General features: G+C 43.0%; 1 protein-coding gene across 1 annotated transcript in view; it reads right to left on the bottom strand.

The window, feature by feature from the left end:
- The window catches only part of SMARCD3 (SWI/SNF related, matrix associated, actin dependent regulator of chromatin, subfamily d, member 3), a 48876-nt gene that overhangs the window by 18075 nt on the left and 14135 nt on the right, over positions 1 to 16666 (bottom strand). The window contains exon 4 of the mRNA XM_009998042.1: positions 6182 to 6304. Coding sequence (XP_009996344.1) covers positions 6182 to 6304 — 123 coding nt within the window. The remainder of the gene's footprint in view (positions 1 to 6181; positions 6305 to 16666) is intronic.

Genomic DNA, 16666 nt, shown 5'->3' with positions numbered 1-16666 from the left:
CAGCTTCAGACACACTGAAACTTTACCACCCAGAACAGCAAAGCTCAACAGGGGGGAACTTAAGAGAGACTTGATCAACACTGTACATCAAAGAACCTCTTGTCCAAAAAATCTACAGATGCTTCATCTGCTTTTACCCTAAGTGTAGGATACATGCAGCTTTGTCTTCAGCAAAATTAACCTGAAACAGCAGTTGTATTAAAATGAAAAGCCTTCCCCAAAAGCACTGTATTTCACTTATAATTTCTCCTTGAGAAAAAAAAAAAGAAAAAAGAAAAAAGCAGCATATGTGACAGAGAATTGGTCGTGTGAGTGATGAACTACTGCAAAGGTCTCAGCTGCAACAGCTGCAAAATGCCAGGACAGCTCATGTGGAATGAAACAGATCTAAAGGGGAAGTTGACAGGAATGCTGGAGAAGCAGAGCTGCAGGTTGTTTTCTAAGTTCTTGTCATACAAATCAATACAGCCTTAAGTTGAAGTAAATGGGCAAAATTCTGGAAATCCAGCAAATCTTTCAGAAAAGTACCTCTGGTTTATAATGCCATATTTTTTTTCAGTTTCCTTCCCTAAAAAGTCAAATCAGAAACTAAGCACCTGACAGTACAGGTGAGATCTTGTGAGAACTCCAGGACAAATCTCCATTCACTGCTGAAGCTGAAGTTTCCTTCAGTGAACTCTCAGGCAGGACACAATACCTCCAGGACACTTGCAGGGAAGTTGTGCTTGGGATTTCAAACAAATCAACCAAGTTATCAGCAGATAGTCTATTGTTGGGTGAATGAAGGAAATCTGGCTGCTGACCCTATGAAGAGTATTGTGTAAGAGAGTCCTCTATGCACACCCCAAGGGTGGGTGTCCATGTGCCTCAGCACAGCTTGTAAACCTCATGCTTAAAGCACAGGAAGGATTTAAAGGTCTCTATCTTTGCATACTGAGTAATCGTTTAACGGTCTCACAAAAACTTTCTAGGAAGCAAAAAAACCAGTGGAAGATAAAGGAGAATGGCAACTAGAAATCAGGAGATGAAAGGAACAGTTACCACTAATAAGTGGTCAAGGGTGAGCAAATCAAATGGAACAGAGAGTGTTCTCATCAGAACTGAAACACAGAGGTATTGCTCACCCAGAGCAGCAAACAGACACGTTAAAATTTGGAGAAGCAAAATTTGTTACGTAACTCATGACAACACAAGATGGAGAAGAACTTTAAAATGGCCAACCCAAAACAGGAAAATCAATGACTTAGTAGAATATGCAGGTATCATGAATACTAAAAAGAATTGTCCAATATTTACTGAGTTCAAATTTGTATCAACACTTTAAAATCACCTGTAGACAGTTCTGTAAAAACTTCAACAATCAAAAAGCCTCCAGAAAAGCAGAACAAATGTTATAGAGGAATACAACAGAGAATAGTATGCCCAACAGTCTATCAAATCAGTTATAGCAGATTATTATTTAACTGCACTCTCTCAGGAACATAACCAGGAGGTGTACATTGATGGGTGATAAGAGCAGTTAGGCACACTGAAAAATTCTTTCTCTACAGTGATTGGGAGGACTGAGTTTTTTACTTAAGAAAAGAGAACACTAAAGAACCTGAAAGACATATTTAAAATATGGGCTAATGTAAAGAAGGAGATTAGGAGTTTGTATTTTCCATATTTCACACCACAAAAAGCAGAACATACACATTATACCACAAGATCATGCATTCAAACCTGATCAAAGTATGTGATGCATGCTACACAAAGCATAACAAACCAGTTAGTTAACCCACAGAACTCACTGTCACAACAATACAGATTTTAACTTGCAGGGTTTTAGGCCAGAAGTGATTTTATTGTCCAGCTCAATTTCCTGTACAACACAGGCTCTAATAATTCATCAAATAAGGCAGCTTTTTTTAAAGGATATCTAGTGTTGACTTTGAGACTTGACATAATGAAAAATCTCTAGTATCTTGCTTTAGTGGTCATAAATAAACACATTAATCAGTCTTAACTGGTCTATTTTTAAACTTCCCACTGTTGGATCAAAGACAAAAGCTCTTTAAAAAACAACAAACACACACCAAAAAACACCAAACCACGGAAGGGGCTGGAGAGGCTAAAAAATATACCGATCACAAGAAGGCCAGGAATGCCCAGTCCTATCAATATTTGAGAGTTTTATAAGATGCCAAACCTTCATGTGTCTTAGTATGAACTGATCTCTGATTACTAGAATTTAGGTGGAACTGTTACCTACTGCTGAAAGGGTTTCTGGCACCTTCCTAAGAACCATTTAGCACTGGAACATGTTACCCTGAGAAGCTGTGGAGTCTCACACCTGGGAGATGTTCGAAAGCCGTCTGGACATGGTCCTGAGCAATCAGCTCTAGGTGGCCCTGCTTGAGCAGGGGGTTGGACAACATGAGTCCCTTCCAATCTCAACCAGTCTGTTACTACTCACTGTGAGTACACAGTGATCCACACCAGCCCCATGATTCTTCTTCCTACTGCGGGTGGAAGAGGGAGGGAGGTTACGCAAGATTTAACCACGTTATCATCAAACACTTCAGTTAGTTTGTGATGGATTAAGACTGCACATGCACTTGGCAACTATTTTACAGCAGAAACTCCTCCAATTAATCCCAGCCAGCACCAAAGCCCACATGACAATCACAGAAATGGAGGCAGTACACTGCCCATGCTGCAGACCTTCAGTGTAGAGGGGAATCTACAACAGCTAGGAAGTGACAGAGCTGACACTGCTCTCAGTTACCTTAAGCTTTCTTTAGTAATCCCCACCTCTTTCTCCATAACATCCCAGGAAGGATGAATAAAAGGCTTCACCCAAGTTGGCATAAATGATACCTACTGCATTTGTTGATTGAAGTGAGTGCAGGTTTGATTCCAGGTACTCAGTGACAGCAGGGTACAGAGTATGACACAAAAATCTCCACAAATTATTTGTTCTTCTGCCCCTAAAAAAAGCCCTTGGATGCTCAAGGTTTAGCACTCAGGACAGGATGGGAGTCTCTTAGAAAGACAGGACTGCAGAGCTCAGGTGTGAGATGCTGCGGATGCAAAAAGCCAGTCTTGTCTGAGAGGGCAAAGGACCAGGAAGAAAACTTAGTATTTCAGAAAAAAGGCAAATTCCTGCCTGCCAACAATCCAATAGACATTCCTCAGTCCTCCTAAAACATGAAAGTGAAGAAAGAATCTCAATTTACAAAAACAGTAAGAGAGACATTGAGATAGTACTGAGATGGTATTGAGACTGTAGTACTGGTTTTAACCTAAAAATGGAGAAACCGGGAGAAGATTCTTTAGTTTGAGGAACTGCAACTACACCCAGGTCTGATAAACAAAATGTTCTATACCAGTTCACCCTGAGAATGTGACAGTCCCTGGGCAACAGCTTTTGGTTTGGGTGAGACCAAACCATCGTCTGTGGTGCCAAGGCCTGGAGCAGGAACCTTGCTGGAGAAAATCATCTGTCTTATGAAAATTACGTTTATATCCACAACTGACTAATTATCCCAGGCTTAGACAGTAGAGAGAAACAGACACTTTTTAGGGCATGCTCTGTCTATATTCTTTTTAATACATCCTGTGCCCTGAGCCCCATTGCCTACACTGACTTAATCTCCCAACTATAAAGGGAGTCCAGAGTGACCAGCTTACACACAAATAAATACACTGTAGATGTCTATACTTAGCCAAATAAATCCCTCTCTCAAAGTCCACCATGGCCCTGGCTGTCCAGATTTTCAGCAACACATTCTTCTTCAATGACATCTACTCGTCTGGAGTGGAGCCATGTGGTTTCTGTTTCCTTCAGACCATGGAGTTTGCTATATCTGTACCTCCAGCCACATTGCAGCCAAACAGCCTGACTCCCTCCTAAAAAGCCCTTCCTGGAATTTTGAGCAGGTCCATCTCCCATGGAGTCGCTGCAAGGACGTCTGGGTCGAGCACACAGTGAGGGCTGCTCTGCAGAGGAGCTCCTTCAGGAGAGATGGAGCCCAAGAACACAGGACTGACAGAAGCAGAGGAGAGCGCATGGTAGCACCCAACAGGCAGAAAAAAGAGAAGGCAGGATCCAGACTGGAACAGCTGGCAGCTGAGAGGAGTTGCTGACACCAGCAAAGTGAGCTGGCAGGTGGTGCAGGTCACCCCCCTTCAACCAACCCCACAACTCCCAGGTCTCCCTCTCTGAGCAGTCCCACAACTGGCATCTGATCTGACCTGGCAGCTGCTCACAGGAGATCCAAGCAGGATCAACAGGCCTAGCAGGGGCGAGTTCTTCAATTAGAAGTGTTTGAAACATTTCCCCCTAAAACTTCTCCAGAATGAGTCTTCAGACCAAAAAAACAACCTGAGCAACACCAGACCATAAGCCTGTGGTTCCCAAAGACTGTTTCCAGCTATAACTCAATCACTATGATGAAGATAACTGCAATTACAACTCATAATTCCAAGCAGTCCTGCATATTCTCTACCCATTACCACATACCTCAGACATATTTAAATCTTTCCCAGGATTACAATCCCAGTTTGGAAACCACTGTTCCCAAATACTTCACACTTACAAGAGCTTTGACAAGATACGGAAATGCAGAGATAACTTTTATTGCAGTTACCAATGCTCCAACTATAGTAAAATGAAAATACTTCACATCAGAACAACCCAAATTTATCTAGGCTTAGCTCTGTTGTGGCAGGTCTTGAATTTCACAGCTGCTACATGCTGAATCTAGACATGAATTTGGAAAATATCTGTTTGATCATTCTTTAGATGTTAACTATCTGAGTAACTGATATTTAAAATGTGTTTGGTGAGCCCTAGACGGAAACAGAATTTTCTGTCTACAGTTTCTGTAGAGTGTTGTGTCTCCTGCACTCTTCCCTGCTACAAGCCCTGAATAACTCCATTGTACAGCTTGGAGCTGGAACCACGTGTCCTGGTCAATTCCCTAGTTAAAGAGTTTGCCACAGAACAAACATCTTCCTGCAGGTTTATGAATGCAAGCCTAAATCTCCAATTACTTTTAACCATGGCCCAGTTCCTACCTGGTTGAACATAATGGTGTTCTACCCACAGTAAGAAGCTAAGACAAGTTATTCCTTCTAAGAGTCCAATCTACTGTATATACAACACTTATTGACTACAAACTTGAGATTTAAACCATCCACACTTTTTTTTTCTCTCTGTAAGATAGGTACATTAGAGAACTTTTTCCTTCTTTCTTCTGTTTCAGATACATCAATTAGAAAAACATCAAAGGTAGCAGCCTTCCACATCTTACCAGATACCCTCAGAGTGGCAAACAGAGCAGAATGTGGATCTTGGTTGGGCTGATACCCACTACTGGGGTACAGACAAGAACTACACCTTTACTTCACAGTAGACACACAGCTACAAACCTTCATACTACAGGATTTACTATATGAATAAGTATGAGCATTCCATACAGTCACAAGAACTTAAATGAGACATGAAAAGAAATTCTTCCCCATGGGCGTGGCCCAACATTGGAAGAGATTGTCTGAATAGGCTGTGAAACCTCCATCCTTGGAGATTTTCAAACTGAACAAGGCCTTGACAACCCTGTTTGGAGCTGGAGGTTGAACTAGGTGGCACACACAGTTTCTTCCTACCTGAACTTTTCCATTATTCAATTGAATAGACTCAGAAAACTGAATCATCCTTTTACAGACCACATACATGCATATTTTTGCAGGACCTTTTAACAATTTTTCTGTAAGTAATTCTTCACATTATATGTTCTATTACTGCACATTATATGTTTCATTATTGCACAAGTTTAGCTTTTGACTTAAGTCTAATAGGAAACTTAATACCTCTCTTCAGCACATCCCTCTAATCTCTTATTTTCTTCTTTTTAATCTTTCTAATACAAAGTTCCAAAACGAGGGTTTATTTATCCAGAAGCTGTTATTTCCCTCATGAAAGGCTTTCAGAAGCTAGAGCTGGTAATATCCACAAAATCTCCTCCACCATTTTCCCCACACATGTTGCTCCCCAGCTGCTTAATTCTTAGGAGCTTTATCTGACCTGCTTCAAAATATCTCTGTTCACAGGGCTGCTACTGGAAAGATCATTCCACCATTTAATATAAGGACTGTTTTTACCCTCCCCAGCTCAATGCATGCATTTTTCAGGACATACCTTCATTGGCCTCTTCAGCGCTTCCTGAATATCCACACGCTTCCGCATTATGGTCTGGTCTAGTTTGCGTTCGAAGGCCAACAGATCCATGTAGGCCTGGGACTCAGGAACCAGCTCCCGGATCTGAGAAGGAAGCAAGGAATATCCAAACACTGGAAGCAAAAATCCACTATGGCACAGAGCAGTGGTGCTGACATCTCCCAAGCCCACAGACCATCCATTCCTCCTTCAGGAGGAGTCACCCTCAGACTAGTCCCCAGTTGGTGGGGCAGGTCTCAGGTCAAGGTCAAGGTCAAAGACAGGACTGAAACAGACCCCATCTAGATCCACAAGGTCTCAATCATGGCTGCTTTCTTTTTCAAGTGAGGCTCAGCTACAAGCAGCCTGGGAGCCACTCCTCTCAGCAATGCAAAGCATGGTAAATTTGTCCTGCCTCACCAAAAAAGTCCTGGGTTTCCCCAGACTAAAGCTAGATGTGCGTGTTCATGTGGATTTCTTACCAAAAAGTGCTGTTTAAGAAGTCAACCTTGTCAACACATCTCCTTGGCTGAGGTGAAATCAACCTTCTCATCAAAGGTTCAACATGACGAGCTACAAGGTGCCAACTTTTGTTGGTATCTTAATACATTAGCTCTATTTAAAAAGTCCCTTTTCATTTTTCCCTTTCCCAGATAAGTTAGCAGACAAGGTGATATGAAGTAGGTTAGGAAGAAGACCTACCAATCTGAGCTTAGAAACGAGCAAGTATACCCTTGCATGAAAAAGCTGGTTCTTACCTGGGAATCACTCATGAAGGCAAACCCTAAAGTGAAGGAACTGTCACTAATTATAGTAAATCTACTGGACTGCCTTGTCTGTTTCTACTTCACTCTAGCTTTCACCTGTGCAGCCATGACACTTAACTGTTAGAATACTTGTAGAGGAATCAAAAGCTAGTTGGTATTCCTGTTTTGCTTTAGGATCAGAAGTCTACGACTGTAACTTGGTGTAAGACACACACACCTATGCGAGCGACAGCAGAGATACTCCTGTCCACTGCTTTCAGTGTAACTATTGCATGAGGTCATCCCAACAATCCCTCTATCCTGGCATCAACTGACAGCATTTGAAAGGTGTTGCCCTTTAGTACCTAAGCAGGGCATTCCAGAACCCCAGTGGGCAGTGTGTCACTCAGTCCCTCCTCTCCCTCCTTTCCAACCTGCCAGCTGTCACCTTCATTTGATGCCATCTTCCTGCTTAACTGGAGCAGCAGTGGGCAGGCACTCCCTGTGCACCTTCTCCATACTGGTCATTCATTTTACAGGTTTTTTTTATCATCCTCTTCTTAATATTTTTCTATTCCAGGTTGAAAAGGAACAATTTCTCCCATCTGTATTTAGACTGATCAAGACTATCAAAAAATGTCCCTTTCAACCTTATTTATTTGTTTGTTTTGAGATGCTAGAACACCTGTTGGACTGCCACTTTGGAGAAGCAGAAATCATGGAGCCAAAAACTCTGCTCAGCTCCAGTGGAACCATTATGTTTTTAACTGCTTGAGTCTTAGTATCAGCAGAATAATTAAAGAACATTAATGTTTTTAAGAGCACAAAGAGCAAGCATTACCCTGGAAACATGAGGGAGTTGCCAGACAGCTTGCAGAATAAAGACAGCTAGGCAACACTTCCTCCACACAGTCAATACACATCTTTGGACCAACAAAATACCCCAATGCTTTTATCCCATCCCACAAAAAAGAAAAGATTCCTCAATTCCTTCCACACAGGGGAAATTAATCATGGTATACTGCAGTAAATTAAAAATCCTGGATCCAAAACACAGCTTCAGTCTTTTAACTCCAAGTTCCAGAACAATCAGTTCATGGACTGCTGGGCACATGATGGAGCAGGGAGCTGGCCTTCACAGCCCTCAAGATAAAGGCTATCTACAGCTCTGACACAGCCTTTCCAGCTGGTTTGCAGACTACTGGACCCAAGATCTAATGAAATTTCTAGTAAGTTTCTAGAAAGAGCAGTGATCTTCAATAAATATTTATATTCCACACTTTTACATCTACTACCACATGAAAGTGAAAAGATACTTCCTATTCCATTCCTGTAACCAAACTGATCTTTAGCATTATAAGATGTTAAGAAAGAATAAACACTTTAAAATCAGCCAGGAAAGATAACACTGCATATAATTCCTTGGCCTGTAAATGATGCAGTTTGGGAGAAGAACTGTACTTGCCTGTGTTTGTACTCCTCTTCAGGTTTGTGTTATGGCCACAATGCAGACAGGATGCTGGGCTAGATCAAAGGCCCACTCAGGTCAGTTTTGGCTCTTACAGTCTTTTGCTTTCTCACCCTACTATTGGAATAATCTTTTGGAGGCACGATAATGTTCCAATTTCATACTCTTTCCTTATTTCCCTTCAAGAGTGACAGGAAAATTAAAGGGGAGCTTCAGAAGTATCACATCAAAATCAAGAGTTTATTTGTTTCTGGTACATCTTAGCTCAAAAAGATCAAGGTATTCTTACACTCCAAAGCACTCTAACGTTCCAGCCTGCAGTATGTAATTAATTTTTCATTTTTCTTCATAGGTAACTGAACCCCAGTTATCCTGGTGTTCCTGTGATAAGGATCTGTTGCAGCCTAATTTCTTCTTCTTGTATGGTTTACCCAGAGAAGTTCATAGCTCTATGCAAGTCTCCTCTCTTCTTCTACAAAAGTTCTAGCTATAAAAGAGTAAAGAGTATTTCATTACCTGAGTTCTCCATTCTGGCCTTTACCTATTTCAAGAAATTACAAAAAGCACCTAGCAGCAGCATCTGAGGTTTTGAAGCATGTATGTTAAACCTTATCTTAGAATGAAACGGATAACTGTAATAGGTTATTATTAACATTAGTAAGATAGTGTCTTTCTAGAGGCTAGTTTTTTTCCCCTATTGTAGAAATTTAAAAGTTTCAAAAGTTAAAAAATTACTAAGAACAGATTATTGTTAAATTATGTGTTCTGATCCCTGATTTCCATGGACTTAACTTACTGATGGTGACAAAAGAATGGAAAAATAATAAGTGTGAAGGCCATGAGGACAGTGTGCAGGGAACAGTGATTGAAAGGCTTTCACAATTTCCTTGTGAAAGCAGCACAATGGGGGAGGTCCCGCCACACATGCCTGTGAACAAATATGCAAGGCTTCAGAAAGCAGTGAAGAGCTGCAACACTCCCACCTCTGGGATGTGAAAAGCACCACGGGGCAGTGCTGGGACCAGCACAGCACGGCAGCTTTGGAGACTGCACAAGGACGGCTTCACCCAAATGCTGAGAGGTGTACTGGAACAAAGGACACTGCTAGGGCATCTACAGACCACCCCATCAGGAAGGAGACAAAGCCTTTCTTAGCCATCTGGAGGAAGCCCCATGGCTGCAGGCCCTTGTGCTCATGGGCAACTTTAACCACCCCAACTTCTGCTTGGAAGGCAGGAACACTGGGCATGAGCACCCAGGAGGTTCCTAGACTGGATTAATGAGCATTTCTTGACACAGGTGCCTAACAGTAGGATGAGAGGCAACAAAAAGTCACTGCAACATGGGCAATTGACTCAGTATAAGGAACTTACTTTTTATTTATACCATGATTGTACCAAAACATTGGAATGGGGTGCTAAAAGATGCTGTGGGATGTCCACCCTTGGTTGGAGGTATTCACAACCTGACTGGACAGGGTCCTGAGCAACCCAATGTAATTTGAACATGTTTTGTGTAGCAGTTCATCTCTATGACTTCCAAAGATCCTTCTGATCCAAATTATTCTGTGATTGCTGGGGCTTAAACAGTTGTCTACCCAAATTATGGTTTTGCCTGAAATTCAGTGAATCGTTTGAGGACTAAGAGGTCACTTTCAGCCTGTATGTTTTAGAGACTAAACTACAGTTCATTTTTATTTTACTCTATGCAACTGCAAATACATGTTACATGTACTACACACATTGGAAGTAAAATGTACAAGTAATCTCTTTGAATCATAAGCAGACATGCAAACAAGGCTTACAATTCCTCTCAGGAGGGTTCCAAAGGAATCAAGAGAAATGCTAGTCTATCCAATATCCTCTAAGTGTATTCAAGGATGTCTCCAAATCAAGAGCTATAGAGGACACTAACATTGACTGAAAGTAAATGAGGATGGAGCAGCCATGTAGCTCTCCATAAAGCTGGGCTACTCAAGCAAACTTTTTTATACACTATGTGTACCAATCACATTCACCCTTCCAGAACAACGAACCTTAAGACCTCTGAAAACAATAAATTATGATCTATGGTTCATCTTTGTCATTCCTCCAGACCTGGCACTAGCCACCAGGAATGGCTGATTTGTCATTACCAAACAAGTCAGGAATAATCCACATTTTGTAATCCTCAATTCAAAATAAATTAACAGTGGTCCTGTACCAGATGGAAGTACCTCAGGCTACGGGAGAGGTAAGCTTGTCAGAGACATCTTTTGCTTGGCCAATATCATGGCTGGAGAAGAACAATTCTGGAAGAGGTGGTCCTTCCTTCACACCTGAGGCTACCATTTCAGACCTGAAAGTAGCAGATTCTGCTCAAAACATGGACCAAGATCAGCTGCAGGTTTCTGTCAAAATGGCCAGAGTTCCTGCTGCAGAAAGCAGGACTTCGAGTCACTTGCAAGGCCCAGTGGTACAAAGCTGAACTACTAACACTTGGTAACAGATCTGAATTGTAACAGGGAGTTAATGCTTGATCTGATATGTGCCCACTGTGTTCCTGCTTCTGCATTTGCACCTGAAAGCAACATTTATCTTATCATTTAACAATGGTTTGAAATAGAAGTGTCAATCTTCTACAGGAAACAACTGCTCTGAGTGTATGATAATTTAGTTATCTAAAAGAAAAGGATGGTCATTACCGATGGAGCAGAAGTAATATTACCAAGGAAAGAAGTGAGTGGTGGTTGTTCCTGCGAAACAGAACCTCTGAGGAACACTGTGAGCAGGAGATGGGAAGAGGAGTACTGTTATGCCCATGCCTCTGCTGAGTCCAATACAGAAGTGACAGGCTGAAGCCGTCTGGCCTGCACGACACATGTCCTGCAGGACACATACAGCTTCACCTGGGCTGAACAGATGCCATGGGAGAAGGTATGAGAGAGGCAGAACTAAGAAACAACTGTTGCTCATGCCCAGAAGTCCAGATGCAGTTTTACAGGTGTGGCATAGCAAGGAATAGTCTCTTCCCTTGACTTGATGGCAACACTGATGCTAATAGCACCCATTCTGCAGTTGACCTTTGTTTCAGCTGCTTTACCTTACAGGCTCATTCTCCACTTGCTGTCCATGGGAAACTCCACATCCCCTCCTGCAAAACTGCTTTTTCCCTGGACCACTGCAAGGTGTCATTCAATCCCAGGAGCAGAACTTTGTATTTGCCTTTGTTAAACTGCTGTCCCATGCAGCTTGTCCAGGTCCTCCGAGCAGTCATGCTCCCTGATCTGACACAGGATCAGGGGCCTGGGAGGCCTGAGGACAGGATTTACCAGGAGAAAGGAAGGCAAAGACAACACCAAGTGCCTCAGCCTTTCCATGGCTCCCGACATGAGCAGCCGACCCAGCCTAGGTCTTCCTTAGTCTGCTTCTTCTGCTGCTGATCCACTTGCAGAAGGCTTTCTTGGTGCCCATCATGTCCATTGCTAGGTTCAATTCCAGCTGAACTTTGACCTCCCTAATGCCACTCTTGCATGCCTGGGCACCACTGTCTTGTTCCTGCTGGGTAGACCATCCCTGCTTACACTTCATGCACTCACTCTTTGCATTTGAGGCCAGTCTGCAATTCTCTGCTTAAGCCTGCTGGCCTCCTGCCAGGCCTGCTCAACTTTGTGCACATTGGTCTCACCATTCCCCTGTTCTTTCAAGAGGTTGTCCTTGAATTTCAGTCAGCTTCCCTGAGCCCCTTTGTCTTCCACGGATCCCCACTGTCCCATAGGATCCTTCCAGGCTGATCCCTGAACAAGGCAAAACCTGCTCCCTGAAATCCAGGTCTTGTTTGCTCAGAATCATAAACTCTGTCATCTCACGGTTGCTGCACCCAGGGCTGCCCTTAGGCTTCACATCCCTAACCAGTTCTAACCAGTTCTTCCTTCTTTGTGAGGAACAGGTCCAGCAGAGCACCCTCCCTTATTGGCTTGTTGATCATCTATGTCAAGAAATGCTCATTAATCCAGTCCAGGAACCTCCTGAGTGCTTGTGCTCAGTGCTCCTGCCCTCCCACCAGAAGTCGGCGTGGTTAAAGTTGCCCATGAGCACAAGGGCCTGCAGCCATGGGGCTTCCTCCAGATGGCTAAGAAAGGCTTTGTCTCCTTCTTGGTCAGGCAGATTGTCCACAGCAGAGAGCCACTGTGCTGTCACCTTCAAAACTTAATTTTAGTTTAGAGATGGCTTAAAAAAACCCAACAAAGAAAAGGGTGCCCTTCAGATTGAGTTTTCTTTCCAGGTGAGAGTTTAATGTCCCAGAAAAAAATAAAACCAGAATTTGATCCATGTCAGGGAGGAAATAACAATTGCAGCTGCATTCTTCACTACGTGAGCAGGACAAACAAAACAGTTTCAGCAATTTTATTTTTTTCAAAATAAATCATCAGACACTGGGCAACTTCCTGATAATTAGGTTAGTCTATAATTTCCATCTTTGAGAGAGGTAATACAAGCCAAGACCTCTTGTCCCCCCAAGTCTGACAAGCTCAATTAGATCCTGAGCTAATATTTTACTGCCCACAGCAGATGCTCACAACCTACGCATTCGAAAAACAGTGTTCAGAGCTAATATTTTTATATCACAAGTGGCATAACTGAAGTCTGACTTATCAGCTTCTGGGCACTTTCCCTGCTAGGAAACTTGACCCCAGAGATTATTGACAAAAGTGTCTCTATGTTGAGGCTTCTACCATGGCCAAAGCAGGAAAGCTCATGCCCGCACTCCTTAGAAACTGGAACTCTGTGCCACCTTGTGAGCCTTGATTCCCAAGAGACTATGTTTCAGAGAGGATTTCTGATGGGCACACAGAGCCAGTAATGCAGTTCAGTAACACAGCCCAGGCAATTATACCCTGTGTCACTCTGACTTATGGCCACGTGCAGATACCATTCAAAATGCAAAGATCCTGCAACAGTACAAGCACCAGCTGAGCTGGATTCACCAACCCTCCTTGTAATCAGTTATGAGCATCTGTGGCCAGACAGATGCAGCAAGTCTAAGAGCCTCAGCTCTGCACTGTTTTTATTTGAATTTTTAAATGCACAGAGGAAGGCTATAGGTCTAATTTATGAAGCAGGACTAAAAGGAATCCTTGTAAGTTACTTATAAAGTTTCAGTAAAAGCAATTCAGTAGTGGGACCCAGAGGGGAAGGATCCAGCCTGCTGCACAGAACTTGAGTTGATGTTGAATACACTATAAAAAATGCTAAGCCTGGGCTTAACCAAGCCTTTCTTCTAATTAAAATTGCATTTTAGACAAAAGAGATGCAGTAGATCCAGTCGACCTGCTTTTAAGTAAAGCATCTGAGACACGGTCATAAAGGGAACCACTATTTAAAACTGAAAAAGACGAGAGTAATACATGGTAAAGGAACTGTCGCAGAAAAAAGTATTAAGCAGAAGTACCTTGTGGACAACTTTTGAAACTGATTCTATTTAGATATTGTCATTGATAGGTCCAGCACAAAAAGTATGCTAACAAAACTTTGTAATGACAAATTTAGGTGGCACTGTCAATACAAGGCAGGGGACAGTACAGAGAATGTAAGAAAGTGAGAACTGTGTAAAGGGATGAAATATAGCATAACAAAGCACAGGATCATGTTCCTCAGAATCTATATCCGTAATTCCTACTCTAATATGGGAATTCATCAGTTGCAAACAGTAGAAAGTAGAAATACATGTGGTTATCAGTCAATCACAGAATGACTACATTTTCTATCAATGTGGTAAGGCCATAAAAAATAAAATGTGATCCAAATCTGCATCAATAGCTATTTCAGTACAGATAAAAATGCACTAGTGGCATTCAAGCACTGGTGAAACTGGTAATCTGTAATACTGTGTATACTTAAGGTCTCCTGAGAGGTAGATGTAAAGAGGTTCAAAAGAGGTGAATTTAACCCAGAATAGATGTAACGAAGGATGGTGAGGATTAGAGCAGTGGAGAGTCCATCTTACTTGGCAAACTCCATGCACTTGCCCTGCTGAGCCTAGCAAAAACAAACAAAAAAGGCAGCTGGAGCTAAAGGATCTTCAAAGTCAGGACCCCAGCTAGTCTTGAGGTGGCAGCTGTGCCCTGGCCTCCATGACTAGCTATGCCAGGAGCTCCCCTGCAGTTCCATAATCCTCTCTTCCTACATTTAGTAGTTTGCTAGGCTGAACTTTCTCATATAATTATATCCATGGAAAATGAAATCCTTATCAAACAGCTGGACTGGAGCAGGGGAGCAGCCCTGCCCAATAAGCTGTACGCCCCAGCAGCACAGGCATGGTGAGACCTGAAGCCCAAAGGCAGGTTACCTGTGCCAAGAGCCTGGCTTGCTGTCACAGCAAGTGACATTGAGAGCCCAGCTCCGTCATCACTGGTTGGTTTTCAAGAGTCATATGTATTTAATATCTTCCCCTCTCCCCTTCATAGTTCCCAGAAAATACAAGCAAGAGTCTGCAAAAAGTCTGTGGGTAACAGATGCTGACTGGCTGGAAACCACTCCAGCAGCAGCTCTGGAAAGTTGGAAGTTTTACCCCATGCTTTGTGTTCATTCCACAGCCAGCAATCAGTGCAGATCTTCTAGCTGACAGGACATGGATGCACACAGCATTTTCCCACCCCATGAAGGGTGTCCTCAGGGAGGTCCTGATGCAGTAACTGCAGCCTGGTGGAGCACCTTACTCCAGACACAATGTTGTGTCATAGATACCAGCACTCCAGCTACACTGATAAAACCTCCCCTGCAGGCAGGGCTCTAGCGATTTGTGTTGCCTTATCACTCCATCAGTTAAAATTATTGGCTGACAGCCAGAAAGGCAAGAAGACGTGGTGACAGCATGGTTCTGAAAGGTTCTAGCATCTGCACAGCTTTTTGACATACTTGAAAAGGCTACCTATTAATGAATTATGGATGTGATAAACTGAGGCACAAAAACATTTGGTTAACTCTGCTCTAAGACCTTTTCACCTTGTAAAGACGAAAAGGAAAGGAAGCGAGAAAGAGAGAGAGAAAGAGAGGGAGAGAAAAAGAGAGAGAGAAAGAGAGAGACAGAAAGAGACAGAAAGCGAGAAAGAGAGAAAGAGAGAAAGAGGAAAGAAAGAGGAAAGAAAGAGGAAAGAAAGAGGAAAGAAAGAGGAAAGAAAGAGGAAAGAAAGAGGAAAGAAAGAGGAAAGAAAGAGGAAAGAAAGAGGAAAGAAAGAAACAAAGGTCTTGAAATGGGCAGATATATTTAAAGTGATAGCCTCACCACACAGGATGTATAGTTGTCTGTGAAATAACTTGTGTGGGACAGACAGAACTGACAGCAGAAGGAATGTAGCTTTCATTCCAAGTACAGACTCCAAGCAGAGCAGGAACAAGGCTTAAACACACACCCCATGGAGGCTGCAAGTAGTTCAAAGGTCTGGATTTCATGGCAGCTCTGTCCTTTCAAGACAGCAGCATGAGAGAACTAAGGGCCAACCTATGAGAGGCTGTGCTTTCAGAGCGTGGTAGGAGTTATGAGAAAAGAAGTCTTAGTGTGACATCAGAGTACCCACAGGGGCTCACCTCCTCTGGTGGCTGGCTGGGTATCCATGGAATGTCACATAAGGGAATGTGGAGGCTGCCAGCAAGTTTGAGTTTCCACTAGCAGTGGAGAGGTAGACTTGGAAAGGACCTGGAGATCTACACAGCTGTCAAAGGGATTCTGCACCCAGAAAAAGCAACAGAATCCAAAGAAACTGGGACGAGGATGCGACAAGGGTGTGTGTTTTGAAGACTAAGGAAGCTTGCCTTTTGGGACAAGTAGGCTTTGGGGGAATTGCAATGATGAGGGTATAGGAAAGGAAAAGTCTGGGAATAATAAAAGAGAAGGGGAGCATAGAGAATTTCCAATGTTTAAAAAGGAAGTAGAAGATTTAAGCACTGAGGATCAAGCATAGAGATACACTAAAAGCTAGACATATCCCCTGGGACAGGAGAATTAATAACTCTCTGGACAGCGTAGGCCCCTTGATCTCAGTTACTTAAATGGGTTCACTTCAGTCCTACCAGGACACAACCACAGAAATTAGAACCTGGCAGCTCTCCTGGGCCAGGAAGAACTGAGAACGAGCCCACCTCCTACAGGCACAGCTGTGCCCTCAGCCTGCTCGTGGCCAGCCTGGAGAATGGATCACAAGCCCCCTGGAGAGGCAGAGGGCCCAGCACCACTATCCATCCAGCAAGGGGCAGTGCTGGCTCGGCTAACCCAGCC

Source organism: Chaetura pelagica, unplaced genomic scaffold (assembly GCF_000747805.2).
Source record: "Chaetura pelagica isolate M959 unplaced genomic scaffold, ChaPel_1.0 scaffold1145, whole genome shotgun sequence".
Classification (NCBI taxonomy): Eukaryota; Metazoa; Chordata; class Aves; order Apodiformes; family Apodidae; genus Chaetura; species Chaetura pelagica.
The sequence above is the reverse complement of the archived record's forward strand: the minus strand, read 5'-3'. Positions and strand labels throughout refer to the sequence as shown.